This window comes from Takifugu flavidus, chromosome 15, assembly GCF_003711565.1.
Source record: "Takifugu flavidus isolate HTHZ2018 chromosome 15, ASM371156v2, whole genome shotgun sequence".
Lineage (NCBI taxonomy): Eukaryota > Metazoa > Chordata > Actinopteri > Tetraodontiformes > Tetraodontidae > Takifugu > Takifugu flavidus.
In genome coordinates, this window is record NC_079534.1 from 1,222,706 (window position 1) to 1,235,182 (window position 12,477).

General features: G+C 45.3%; 1 protein-coding gene across 4 annotated transcripts; it reads left to right on the top strand.

The window, feature by feature from the left end:
• The first annotated feature begins 441 nt into the window (after positions 1 to 441).
• crtc1a (CREB regulated transcription coactivator 1a) lies at positions 442 to 12,316 on the top strand. Of its 4 annotated transcripts, none has more exons than XM_057058074.1 (15): positions 442 to 637; positions 2,052 to 2,168; positions 2,944 to 3,069; positions 3,178 to 3,239; positions 3,376 to 3,470; positions 3,620 to 3,705; positions 3,788 to 3,828; positions 4,163 to 4,353; positions 4,498 to 4,634; positions 4,805 to 4,888; positions 5,398 to 5,496; positions 6,194 to 6,298; positions 8,072 to 8,152; positions 8,240 to 8,444; positions 8,949 to 12,316. In XM_057058074.1, the coding sequence occupies exons 1-15, from the start codon at positions 512 to 514 to the stop codon at positions 9,152 to 9,154; spliced, it is 1,761 nt and encodes a 586-aa protein (XP_056914054.1). In that variant the 5' UTR covers positions 442 to 511; the 3' UTR covers positions 9,155 to 12,316. The 4 variants fall into 4 exon arrangements, with proteins under 4 accessions (XP_056914054.1, XP_056914055.1, XP_056914056.1 ...); XM_057058075.1 differs by having other exon boundaries at positions 5,401 to 5,496; XM_057058076.1 differs by lacking the exon at positions 6,194 to 6,298 and having other exon boundaries at positions 443 to 637.
• Positions 12,317 to 12,477: the final 161 nt, after the last annotated feature.

The window sequence follows — 12,477 nt, forward strand, 5'->3', positions numbered from 1 at the left end:
ATAATAATAATAATAATAATAATAATAATAATGACAACAACAACATGTGTGGGGCGCATCCTCCACACCCGCACAGCGAAGCACACAGTAAAAGCTTTATGTTAAGTTAGGTGAAAACAACTATATAGGCACCGGAAACCGGTATGCACTTCAAAGTAAGAGCATCCATACTGCGTTCACTCCGTTACTGCATTACACAGAATAATTGCAATTTTAACTTAATTTTAACGTTTTAACGCTGCATGTATTTTTTTTTTATCAATTCAATTCTTGCCATTAATCAGGATTAAGTTTGTAGACTGGTTTTGTGGAGGGGAAGATTTTTAAAAAATCCAATTTGTACTTTATAGCCACTGCCCCAATCATGGCAGCATTTTACTGTACTTTTTATTATGTAATAGCGGTTTGAGTCTTCTGTCTCATTTAAGCGACAGGAACCGGACGTTGTCCACCCTGGTTCAGTGTAACTTGACGCGGTCCATTGAAGGAAAAGGGAGCAGAGGAGCGAAACATGGCGACTTCGAACAATCCGCGGAAATTTAGCGAGAAAATCGCTTTACATAACCAGAAACAGGCAGAGGAGACGGCGGCGTTTGAAGAAGTGATGAAGGACCTCAGCATTACGCGGGCAGCGAGGGTAAGAAGCAGGTTATCGTTGTTGCCACCACCCCCCCATCTCTTCTTCGTTTGTTTTAGCGAGCTGTCAGATCTGCACGAGCCGGGGCAGAAGAGGTAAACAATAACAAACGACGCTTCCTCCCAGCTGCTGCCTTTTAGTCCGCCGACCAAAAGGATCAGGGCGGACAGGAGAGCGTGTGTGCCACGCCAAAATGTATCTTTGAGACCTTTGGCAAGAACAAAAGTTATTCCATATTTTGTCCCACGCAAGTGGACAGCGAAGGGGCGTGCGCGTTTGACAGCGCGCGTCCGCCCGCAGCTATGATCTCTGCGTGTCGGGCCTTAAAAAAAAAAAGAGCCGATTATCCAAAGCGATGCCAGCTGATGGAAGTTATATGATTTTTATGTTGTTAAGCAGTGAATGATTCTCGTGCTCCACACTGTGCGGGGGACGCGGGGGTGAGGCGTGTTTGTCCTCATGAACTTGTCTGACAGGTCTTCGGGCCTGTGCAACATGACATTTACGATGAAGATACGCTGAATGCAGGCAGATTAGATGGGATTTGAGCCACATTCAACGCAGTCCTGCAGAATAAATCCCATAGAGAAAGGCCATATATGGTGGCTCCTGCACAAGCCTTTTTCCAGGATTGAGCAATTACATTTCTTAAAAACATGCTGCAGCTTCAGAATCCTGTTTTGGACGCGATTGCTGTATTACAAAACACTTTTGTGTGTGTTGGCCTGCTGTCATCATTTACTGGAATACTTCAGTGAACTGATAAATCAAACTTTTGTAAGCAGGTCAGTGGATATTTACATCTCCCTAGTTAAATAACAGGCATTAGGCCTTGCAGCGCTTGATTCATTTTACTTCCAAACTACTGCGTTACAAAGAGGAGACGTGTCCTGACAGGTCAGTCGGAGAGCAAATTTGTCCCTGAATGGAGGTTTGTTGCTCCATTCTTATGTAGATATTGTTTTCATACAGACACATGAATGGAGTCTCTCATCTGAGAGGGTTTAGAGTTGCATCCTTTGTCAGTCCTTTTCCTGTGTGTCTGTACTTCCCCTCTGCTCATCCAGATTCTCTCAGATCAGGAGAGGTTGCAGAATGCAACCAACTCAGTGGAAAGACACGTATATGGAAGAGTGTATTAAAATACAGGCCTTACACTCATTGTATTTATTATTAGATTTGCAGCAGTTCAGCAGTGCACAGTTGGCCTTTAGGAGTAAAAGTTAATGTACCAGTCGCCTTATTAAATTCCCACTGTAGAGGTTCTGACGACCAGTGGAGCCACCTTTTTTTTTTATATCTGATTGGATAAACATGAAGGTCACAAAGCGAGAGCAGATGCACGATATTGCATCTTAAATGTTTTTATTGCCTTTTATTGTTTGTCTCGCGTCTCATCTTGTCCTGCTTTCAGTTGCAGCTGCAGAAAACCCAGTATCTGCAGCTGGGTCCCAACCGAGGGCTCTACTACGGAGGGTCTCTGCCAAACGTCAACCAGATTGGAAATGGAACCGTCGATGTGGCATTCCATGTGAGGCACCTTTTTCTGTTATTGCTTTTACTGCACAGGAAGGATAAAGGGTTTATACAACCCGGGACGTGTAAGGCTTTATTCTGTGCAGAGTTGGAGGCTGATGGCCATACATGCTAATACAAAAGCCATAACTCAGAGTAAACATGGTGAAACCTTGAAATAAATTGTATTGACTGATTTGCAAAGGCGTCCCTGCTGTTTCCAGTAGCTGTGTGTAGGCTCGCACCCGCCTCTGTGCGACCTTTGTCAAGATGCACGCGTGTGATGTTCATGACGGCGTCTCCCTGATGTTATCACCCGGGAAACTAAAATCGTCGCGTCTGGTCCTTTAAAATTTGAGTCAGTGTTTTGTAAATCCTCCGATATCTCGATGCACCTGGTGGCTGCGCGGTGGAAAAGTTGACGTTTCTTTTGGAAATCTTTTTTTTTTTTAATGAACAATGTAACATTTTTACCACCATTGTTAACTATACCAGCAAACGGGAAACATAATCTCCAATTTCAAATTAAAATAAGAAATTGTGAAGTCTTATCCTGGAAATTCTCACAGTATTTACTCTTGGAACATAAAAACCAGTCGCCCAGCTCCAGAACACAGTCTCACTCTGTGTGGGCCAAGAGTGGCAGAACCAGCTAATCCAATTCTTGCTCATGAATAACTTAGGCGGCAAAGGCAGCCGTTCTTTTCAGCACCGCCTAATGATGTAAAGCAATCAGAGAACTACTCCCAGGTTGCTCCATTAACCTGTTTATTATTGGATGCATTTTCTAGAATTCAGGGCAGGATTCCAACAGATCCACACGGCACCACGGGCTGGTGGACCGAGTCTACCGGGACCGGAATCGAATAACATCCCCCCACCGAAAACCCTTCTCGGTTGACAAACACGGGCGCCAGATATCCTTTGGATGATGTTGCCATTTTTCATCACAGCCCGCGACGTTTAAAACGTCTACAGACCGAATCTTCCACCCCGGTTTCTGTTTCCTTAACCTGCAGTTTCACATCGACAGCTGTCCATACGGATCAGTGTATCTGTCACCACCGCCAGATACCAGCTGGAGGCGGTAAGGCGGCCGTCATCGCCAAACTCTGTCCGTGTCACATTGAGATTTTTGTGTCAGAAATAAGAAGCAGTGAGTCTTGGCTCCGATAAATGACTGTAACAGAGGTATGCGTTTTTTTCTAACCACCGTGCTACAGGACGAACTCGGACTCGGCGCTTCACCAGAGCACGCTGACGCCTGCCCAGCAGGCTTCTTTCACTGGAGGATCGCAGGAGCTGCAGCCAAAACGAGGTTCGAGTCCTCCAGGGTTTGGATGGTGTTCAGTTGAAATTAGAAAGACAAGGACACTGGGGACAATCGCTAGCTTCTTGGCCGAAAAAGGACTTTTGACGAATGTTGGTGCTCGCTTTTCATGCATTTCATTGTCGTTCCCTCTTCAGTTCTACTGCTCTCTGTACCCGGAGCGGGACCAGTCGAGCAGGACGTTGATGGGGATGGACAGAAACAGAGCTGGGAACTCAAAAAGGTGAACCTCCCGTCACAGCAGTGGGTCCTTTGCCGTGTTTCCCTGAGGTATCAACAGCTCTTGATTCTTGTGTTTGCTGTAGGACGTCTCAGCATCAGAGCCTTGTGAAGTTCCAGGGATCCAGTGAGTATTTCACCAGGTTTTATCTGGGTTTTGTGTTGTCATGAGATGAACAACACTAACGGCGGAGTATAAAACTGAAGCATTTATCAGAGCTATCTGTCTATAATTAGACAGTCCAGTTCCCAGCTTGATCTCTAGAGGGGGTGCAGCCGGCACATGGCACCACTGGCCAAATACGAGTCTAATCAATTCACACGTGGGATAAAATTGAAAATATTGTCAAATATTTACATTTGTTGCTTGCACACTACACTTGCACTCCTGATTTCCTGTTCTCTCAGCCATCGGATATCACGCCGCTGCTGATATTCACTGCCCACGTTCTTTCCTGCAGCATATTTCCATCTCCAGACCAGCAGCTGACCACTTCGCTCAAACCAGCGGCCCACAACACCGGCGGTTCCCTCCCTGACCTGACCAACATCCAGTTTCCCCCCCCACTGCCCACGCCGCTCGACTTGGACGACGCGGCCGCCGCTCCGTTCGGCCCCTCCGGCGCCACACAGACAGTAGCGCTTACGACAGGTACCTGCTCACGTCCAGCTTGCTTTTTTTTCCCTCTCCGCCATATTTGTGCGGAGAATATTAATGACTTAGATAGCAATCTCCGCTGCCAGCTGCTTCTGACCCTGGAGTGCTTATGTGAGACTGTTTTTGTGTTCTGGGTAGGAGTGAGTGCGTCTCAGCCCGCAGTAACCATGGAAATGCAGCCTGGGCAGGACCGCATGGTTCCTCTTATCCTGAATGCAGGAGAATCCCAGAATCTGCAGCTCTCCCCCACATCTCCCCCCCTTAGTCTCTCTCAGGTCGAGTTTGATTAAGATCTAAAAGAATCTCTTTTATTTTCTGCTTTTCTGCTTAAAAGCGTTCGATTCTGAGAACATTTGCTCGGTCAGCCCGAGATGTTCGTGTAGATTTATTTCCTGTCAAACAGTAGACCTTCCTGCCTTATCTGTTGCTCTCCGCTTGCCCACAGGCGGCCATCGGTGCCATGAACCTTGAGCAGCAGCTGTCTCAGTATGCCTTCTTCAACCAGCAGCCATCAAACCAGAACCAGCAAGTGAGTCACGCCCCCCCCCAGCTCAACAAAGACATTAGCGCAGAGCAGCGAGAGCAGGAAGCCTATCAGCACCTACAAACCTGCTGCACCTCTCCTGTTATAACATCTATATTCGCAGCCCGGGTGTGTTGTCTCCTGGCAGATCGTTATCCAGGCAAAATTAGAAACAGGGGACTAATTAACCCCCCCCCCCCCCTGCCTAAAATGCATCTCACAGCCTTGCAATGAATGAGTTGTCCTTGAATCAGCACTTCACACCCTGAGGAGAAGCACTTTAATGGTGGTTAAAAAAAAGTTTCCTCAAATTTTTATCATTTGTGTGCAACAAAGACTCCTCAAGGTCTTATCTGATGTTGATTTTGTACTGCTTTAACCAGCCAGGACCAGTCAGTGTGGGTAAAAGTTCATTGGTATTGGGAACATTAATATTATTACATTAGAATTAGAATTTTTCTGCTGGATTACATGTACGTCTGGATCTGTTCATGTCCCTGCTCTCCGTGTATTAGCAGACGGGTCTGGTCCAGGCCTCGGCCTCGGTGAACTCGTGCCCCATGCCAGACAACCAGACGTCCTCGCAGACCAACATGACGGTGGACATGAACATGGTAAGCAGAGCTTTCTTTACATCGAGCCTCCTGCGGAGCGGGAATGTGTCCGGAAAGGAAGAGAGGAAGTGGCCTAAAGTGGCACCGTGGAGGGGCCGGGTAGACCTATCTTTGTGTTAATTAAAGCGCACATACCTTAAATTCCATAGTGTCTTTTATAATCATCTTCAACAGTTCTACCTGCTTGTCTTGTCTGTTGATGGGTAAAGAATGTGGAGGCCTGAGTGTCCTGATGACCCTTTAATCAGAGCCACTTGGGTTTATCTCTTATTTGCTGTGAGAGCAGCTGTGGTATTTTTCCTCTCACTGTTCAGTCTGTGCTTTGTTTAAAAGGGAGATCTTAGTTTTTCCAGCTTATGTGCCGCTGGTTGATACGGAAACAAAAGAAAGCAGAGTGGATTTCCTCTGTGATCTGTTACGTTTTTCAGTCTGAATTTGTTTAGCTTGATTACTGGCAGCATTTCCTCCTCTAATAATTAATCCCCAGTCGTCTGCTGTTATGAACGCATCGATCTTGGTGTTGGCTGCTGTAATCATTTTAACTGTGCTGCAGCATTAGAAGCTGATAGCAACTCTAAATGGTCGTATATTTCAGTCTGGAAATCGACCTGCAGAGACGTACAAATTAGCTCCGCATCCAGCGAACGGGAGACAACGTCCGCTCTGTCAGTAACTCAAACGTATCCTCTTGTATCAGGCCTCCTCCCTCCATCAGTACCGCAGTAGGGTCGGATCATCTGCCAATCAGTCCCCGACCTCCCCCGTCTCCAATCAAGGCTTCTCACCCGGAGGCTCGCCTCAAGTAAGGGCGACTGACTGGCTCGCTCTGTATAAACATCACCGCCCCCCCATCACCGTTCTGTGGTTATCATTCCAGAGTAGGACTGTGGCTGCCCCCTCCCCACCTCCACTCCCTCCCTCCCTCACACACACCTACACACACAGCTGTTTGTATTGTGTTGAGCTTAGCAGATCTGGGCAGAAACGTTGTGCTCTCCCAAGTTTTTCGATCGAATTCTCCTTTTAAACACAATGGAGAGAAACGCAGGGCGGAGCTGCCACTTTTGAAGTTCAGGTCGTCGCAGTTTTTGCCCAGATCTGACCAACGGCTTCCCTAAACTCTCAGTGTCGTCGTTGTAACCGTGTCCTCGATCCTCTTCCTCTGCTTTTGTGCCTCGTATTTCCTGCCCCGGTCTTGCTGTGTGAGACTGTACCTGGGAATTGTGTTTCTTTATGTGCACCAGGTCTGTGTGTTTACTGCGGGGTCTGTACGAGCACCCAGGTTTGCAGTGGCATTAAAGGGAAGATATTTTTAGGACCAGTTTCCTGCCGTTCTCGCTGGGCTTTGAAGACAAACGGTGCACACCCATGGCAAACATTTGAGATCTAAATCCATGGCGTCTCAGTGTGCAGGACCTACTTAAACTTCTCCGATTGCCTCCGCTGACTTGCAAACATGCATGAGCTAGTGTGACACATGACGCCAATGTATGTTGTGTTTATGCATAACCTTATGATTTTAGCCCAGCTCGCCAACCCTCCTGAGCTAACTCAGCTAACTCCTGGGTTATCCACGGGATAAAACGTGGCTGACAAGCACTCAGTTGCCCTGCGCTGCCCTGCGGGGACGTCTGCAGCACACACAGATAATTTGGTTTTGAACCGAGAGGAGCGCAGACTGAGAATATGATCCAATTACTTATACATTAACAGGCCGCGATGAAACAGTAGAAGTTCTGACGCTGGCTGAGCAGGGACACGCCGATGAGAGACTTCAAGAGGTCCGGATGAGTCAGTGGAGTGTGAATGAAGTCAGAGGGGATTTTATTTTCAGTCATTCTCTTTATATCGTGTGAGTTTTGCTCTTTTTTTCAGATGGTGTTAATTAAAAAGGAGAGAAGACAGTGGGGGGAGGGGGGGGTAAATACTTTAATAAGAATTTGATCAGCATTTATTATGAACGTTGGGAAGATGACAGACTTTTTGTTGTGTGCTTCATAAATCAAGGGGCCTCGTTCAGTTTACTTTGATGTCATTGACAGAAACAGTTGGGTTAGTTGGGTTTTCATACGTTTTTTTTTTTTAATATTCTCTGAAAAAAGGGGTGAAAACATTTTGATCGGCATCTTTGTAAAATATTCATTTCACAGTAAACAGCATGAATAATGCAACCTTTGCGGATGCGTTGTGTGCTTTTATTTACATTTTATGTGGACAGAGAGGCCCCAGCGTGTGTGTGTGTGTGTGTGTGTGTGTGTGGGGGGGGGGGTTCTCTCAGAGGAACAGAGACCTTCCCTCTAAATGATGTTTAGAAATGTGTGTAACTGCTGGCTGCTTCTTAGCGCCACCCTTCCGTCTGTCAGTTTTGGAACGCATGGAAAGCTCGAGCAGAGTGGTGGAAGCGTTCAAACAAACTGGGTCTGAATCTTTGTTGTTCCTGTTGCTGCTTTGATTGTTTGCTTCGTGCGACATTTCGTGCTAAATGTTTTGCAGCTGAGCCGATGAGCATAATCGATATTCCCCGTGAGACTTTATTTATCAGAGACCTTTGGCAGACTGGGGCTCTTTGTTTCAGCACAACTCCATACTGGGCAGCGTGTTTGCAGACTTCTACCAGCAGCTCCCATCCATCCAGGCCAGTGCTCTGTCGCAGCAGGTCAGACAAAAGCCCCCGGTACGTTCCCGCGGTGACGCAGCGTTCGGCGCCACAGCAACGGTTTTCTTCCTCTGTTGTGATTGACAGTTGGAGCAGTTCAACATGATGGAAACGCCCGTCAGCTCCGACAGCCTGTACAACCAGACCTCCACCCTCAACTACTCCCAGGCGCTCATGATGGGCCTGACCAGCGGCCACTGCAGCCTGCCTGACCAGCCGCAGCAGCATCAGCAACAGCAGCAGCAGCCAGGCTACAGTAACCATGGCAACATACCCAACATCATTCTCACAGGTGCTACTTTCCCAGCTCAAGTGGGTTACTTACAGCAAGATGCCGTCTCAGTATCTTTCCGCTCCGTTGCACAGTTTTGGGTTAATTTGCTCTTTCCTGATACAAAATAAGACGATTTCTGTTTTGCTTTGATTTCAGCTCAATTAAACTTTGATGGTTTTTAATGGTTGCAGCCGCAACTGCAACCCGGAGCACCAGAAAAGCTTCAGAGACACATGAACTAGATTTTTTTGTTTTGTTTTTCAGCGCTACTTTTCCTCAGCTCCCCAGTAAAATGTTCCTCCCCTGCCGTTATCCTTGTCCTCGCTGAAATCTGTAATTAAGATGCTAAGACATCAAACAGCCTGCAGTGACTGATTCAGGAATGATAACCCACACGTATTGGCTGGCTGATCGATATCTAATTAGAGCCTGCAGGCCGTCCCTCTTTATCTGAAAGCCTCTCCGATAAACATCTGTCTCCAGCTGTCTGTAATCTTCCTCTGCTTCTTTCTTTGCCTGTAGTCAGTGGAGAGTCTCCCCCCAGCCTGCTCAAGGACCTCACGGGCTCCTTGACCACAGACATCAGCTTCGACATCGACTCCCAGTTCCCCCTGGACGACCTGAAACTCGACCCGCTGACGCTGGACGGCCTCCACCTGCTCAATGACCCGGACATAGTCCTCGCTGACGCCGCCACAGAGGACGCCTTTCGCCTGGATCGGCTCTAACCGCCGCCGTCGCGTTTGGGACCTCGTCGGGCCGAAGTGTAACTGAAGGTGCATCGAAACGGTTTTTGCCAGAATCCTCCCTAAAGAGGGTGGACGACTGAATCGCGGTATGGACAATGTTTAAGGTTCTCACTACTTTGTAAACTAAACACTGAATTTTGCTTTTAAACGCCCAGTTTTAATTTACGGCAGCTTGATCAGCAGAGCAGAAGAAGACGTCCAGCAGCGAGAAAAAAAAAAAGTCGAATCTCCATCTGTGCCAACTTCCCCGGTTTTCTAACGATGATTCTCATTTCTTTAAGGCTGAATTTTGACTTTAATGTTCCTAGCAGTGGTCAGTTATGCATGAACTCACTAAGAAAATCACTGTGCATCCTTGTTTTGCCTTAACAGCTTCACATTATGGGTTGCGTGCAACGACAGTGGGAGAGGATTTTGTTTGTGGTGAGATTTGTCCCGTTTTTATCATTTCTCATGTTCCTGACGGATCGTACGTCTGAGGCGATTGTCGAGTTTTGTGTTTTATAGCTGTGAGGAGAGTTTGCGTAACTGTATCTATGCAAAACAACAGCGATGGATCCGGGGCTGTTAACGCAGCAGAATTTTTTAGGGAACACACATCGACGGTGCTGTTATTTTAGGTTTGATTTAGATTTAGGAGTGAAAGTCATCCGTTAAATCATCTCGCAGTCATGTGACCTCAGTGAGTAGAAATATAGGGTTGTTTTTTTTTTCCAGATGGTTGAACTTTCTCTGTTGATGCAATGAGAATGTATCAAGGTCACATCTGTGCAGCTGTGTCTCCGCCATCCTGCCAGCATCGCCGCTTCTCGGCGCCAGGCTTCATGTACTGTAGGACCAAATGTTATTTCACAGTTCACATGGTGGGTTTTTTCTCTGTTTTCTATGTGATGACTGTTTTGTTTCCGTGGCGCTGCAGCTACACCCAGCGTCGCCCCCCACCCCCCCCCCGTAGGGTCATGTTCCGTTAGTTGGGTTTTCATACGTATTCATACAAATTTATGCAACTCGTTCTTTACACATTGGACTCTTGATACCTTTTGTCTGCTACATTAAATCCATCAAAAGTTGTGTCACCGCTCTCATGTTGCACTTTATACCCTTTTTTCAGTGTTACTGACACCCCCCCAGAATTAGATGCACCTGTTTTTGCCACTTTTCAGGATATTTCTGAAATATTGTTAAAGTAAATAATAAATCCAAATTCTTTTGGAAGTCACCTACAGATCGACTATTGTAAAGAGCTATTGGTGAGGGGTTTGTAGTCGATCTTTTTGGACAGGTGTGTCGATCACACTCAACTATTTAATGTGTTTATCACACAAACCGAATAGTAACAGTTACACAAAAAAATATTATATATTATATATTGAAACTGAGACATGAGACTAATTGATTGATGGAATATTTTATTTACAATAAAGGTGTCATGTAACCTAATCTGGGCCACTGTACAGGATTACCATAATTTTTCCATCAAACGGTGACATTTGTGGGCAAATTTCACATTCTTATGTATCACATAAATCAAAACTGACTTTGATCTGCTTGTTTTTCTTTTCAGGAATGCTCAGAATATCCTGTTTTACCTGCATGAATCTTTAGACGTGTTCTCCCTCTTTTTTATTGGGTGGTTTTCGTCCTTTGTCTCTCGGCGTGATCTGTAAACTGTGCTTATTTTTTGTGCTTCTTGTGATGTCAAAGTGAGGAAAATGCACTGAAATACTGCCATGCGTCTGTTGCTCTGTATTCTGCTGAATTTCTAGCTCTATTTTTCTGTGTTTTGGTCTTTGTTTTTCTCTTTGGCCTCGTGTAGATAGTTTTTTATTGAACGTGGGGCCGGTGACTGTCGCATTTGGTGCATCAGTTCAGGTATTCATTGGTGTTTTTGGAACCAGTGTTTACAGAAGCAGGAGTTTACAACAGAGCCATGTTTGTCCTGTTCCTTAAATCTACTTTATTGCTATTAAATACCGGAGGAAAACTGGTTCCTCGCTGAACCGCTTGCAGTGTAGATGATCAGGTTTATTTTTCATTTGGAATCTTAAAGACATAATTAGTTTCCAGTCCCTGAAATAAGCACCTTTTAGTCAATATATTTTGCAAAATAGTCCCCTCTAATGTGCTGATAGAAATCTGCATATGTTCTTTGGGTTTTTTTTAACCTTTTTAACATGACAATAGACATTATTTAGCCTTGAATAATAATCAACAGTCGCATTAAGAAGCCACTGTCCTGAACAGCCATAAAAAGAAAACCCGTTTCTATCCGTTTCTGCACCTTTTTAAGAGTATGTAATCAGCGTAACTGCTGCAGCCTCGATCACGCGTGATCTAAGAGGCGTTTCTGAACAGACGTAGTCGTATCGGTCTTCTTTTTTTTTCGGATTGACCTGTTGTCCCTGGACATCCTTGTGCTTAAAACTTAAGTCCTGTCTGCAGCCGGGGAAATCAGCATGTCTCAGAAATATCCTCACTTTTTTTCTGTGCAGTGAAATACTCAAATCTGCTGTTAAACACTATTTTTATAATGAGTATTGCTATAACTATCTTGTCTGAGAACTAGCATAGGCAATCCTACTGTACAGCCCGGATCAATATAGATGTCTGTATATTAAACCTGTGACTCGTAACAGCAGCTGAATCAGGAATATGGAGTCACAGTCGTGTCACATCTGCATGGTTTACATCTGGAGGGTGGCCTCATTCAACGGCAGCTAAAATGTTATATAATGTTGTTTTTTTTTCTGAATACATCCGAGCTATTGTGAAGAGGAGCACTCTTCCTCCACGGCACCGCTGCAGCAACGGGGAAACACGATATGCAAAATCTCGCATTCTGCAGCACGGCATGGAGCGTTGATGCTTTTATTTTGTTGAGATAACCCTTTAATTACAAAAACTCTGTGCATTTCCTGTTAAAAAAAAAATAAAAGTTTTTTTTTTATTTATGTCAAATTGGACCAAAAGAATTCTAGCGGACTGTAAAGCCGCGCTACTTTGGAGATGAAATACGCTTCTGTTTGAACTTTGTGCATTTTTCTTGTGTGAAGGCTTCTGTCTTTGTATCTTTGCATTACTATTTGTACATAAACACAAAAATAAATATATATAGATATATATATATATATGAATAAGCAACTATTTCTTTAATTTGAATCAGCTGCAACAGGATTTCTGCATTATTAAACTGCCACAGTGTGGAACTTTTACCCACCTAACCGCAGCATTTAGTCAGCATCTTCAGCTGCTTCCTTGATATAGTGTCACCATCGTTTACAGCCAACAGCTCGATGACCAGG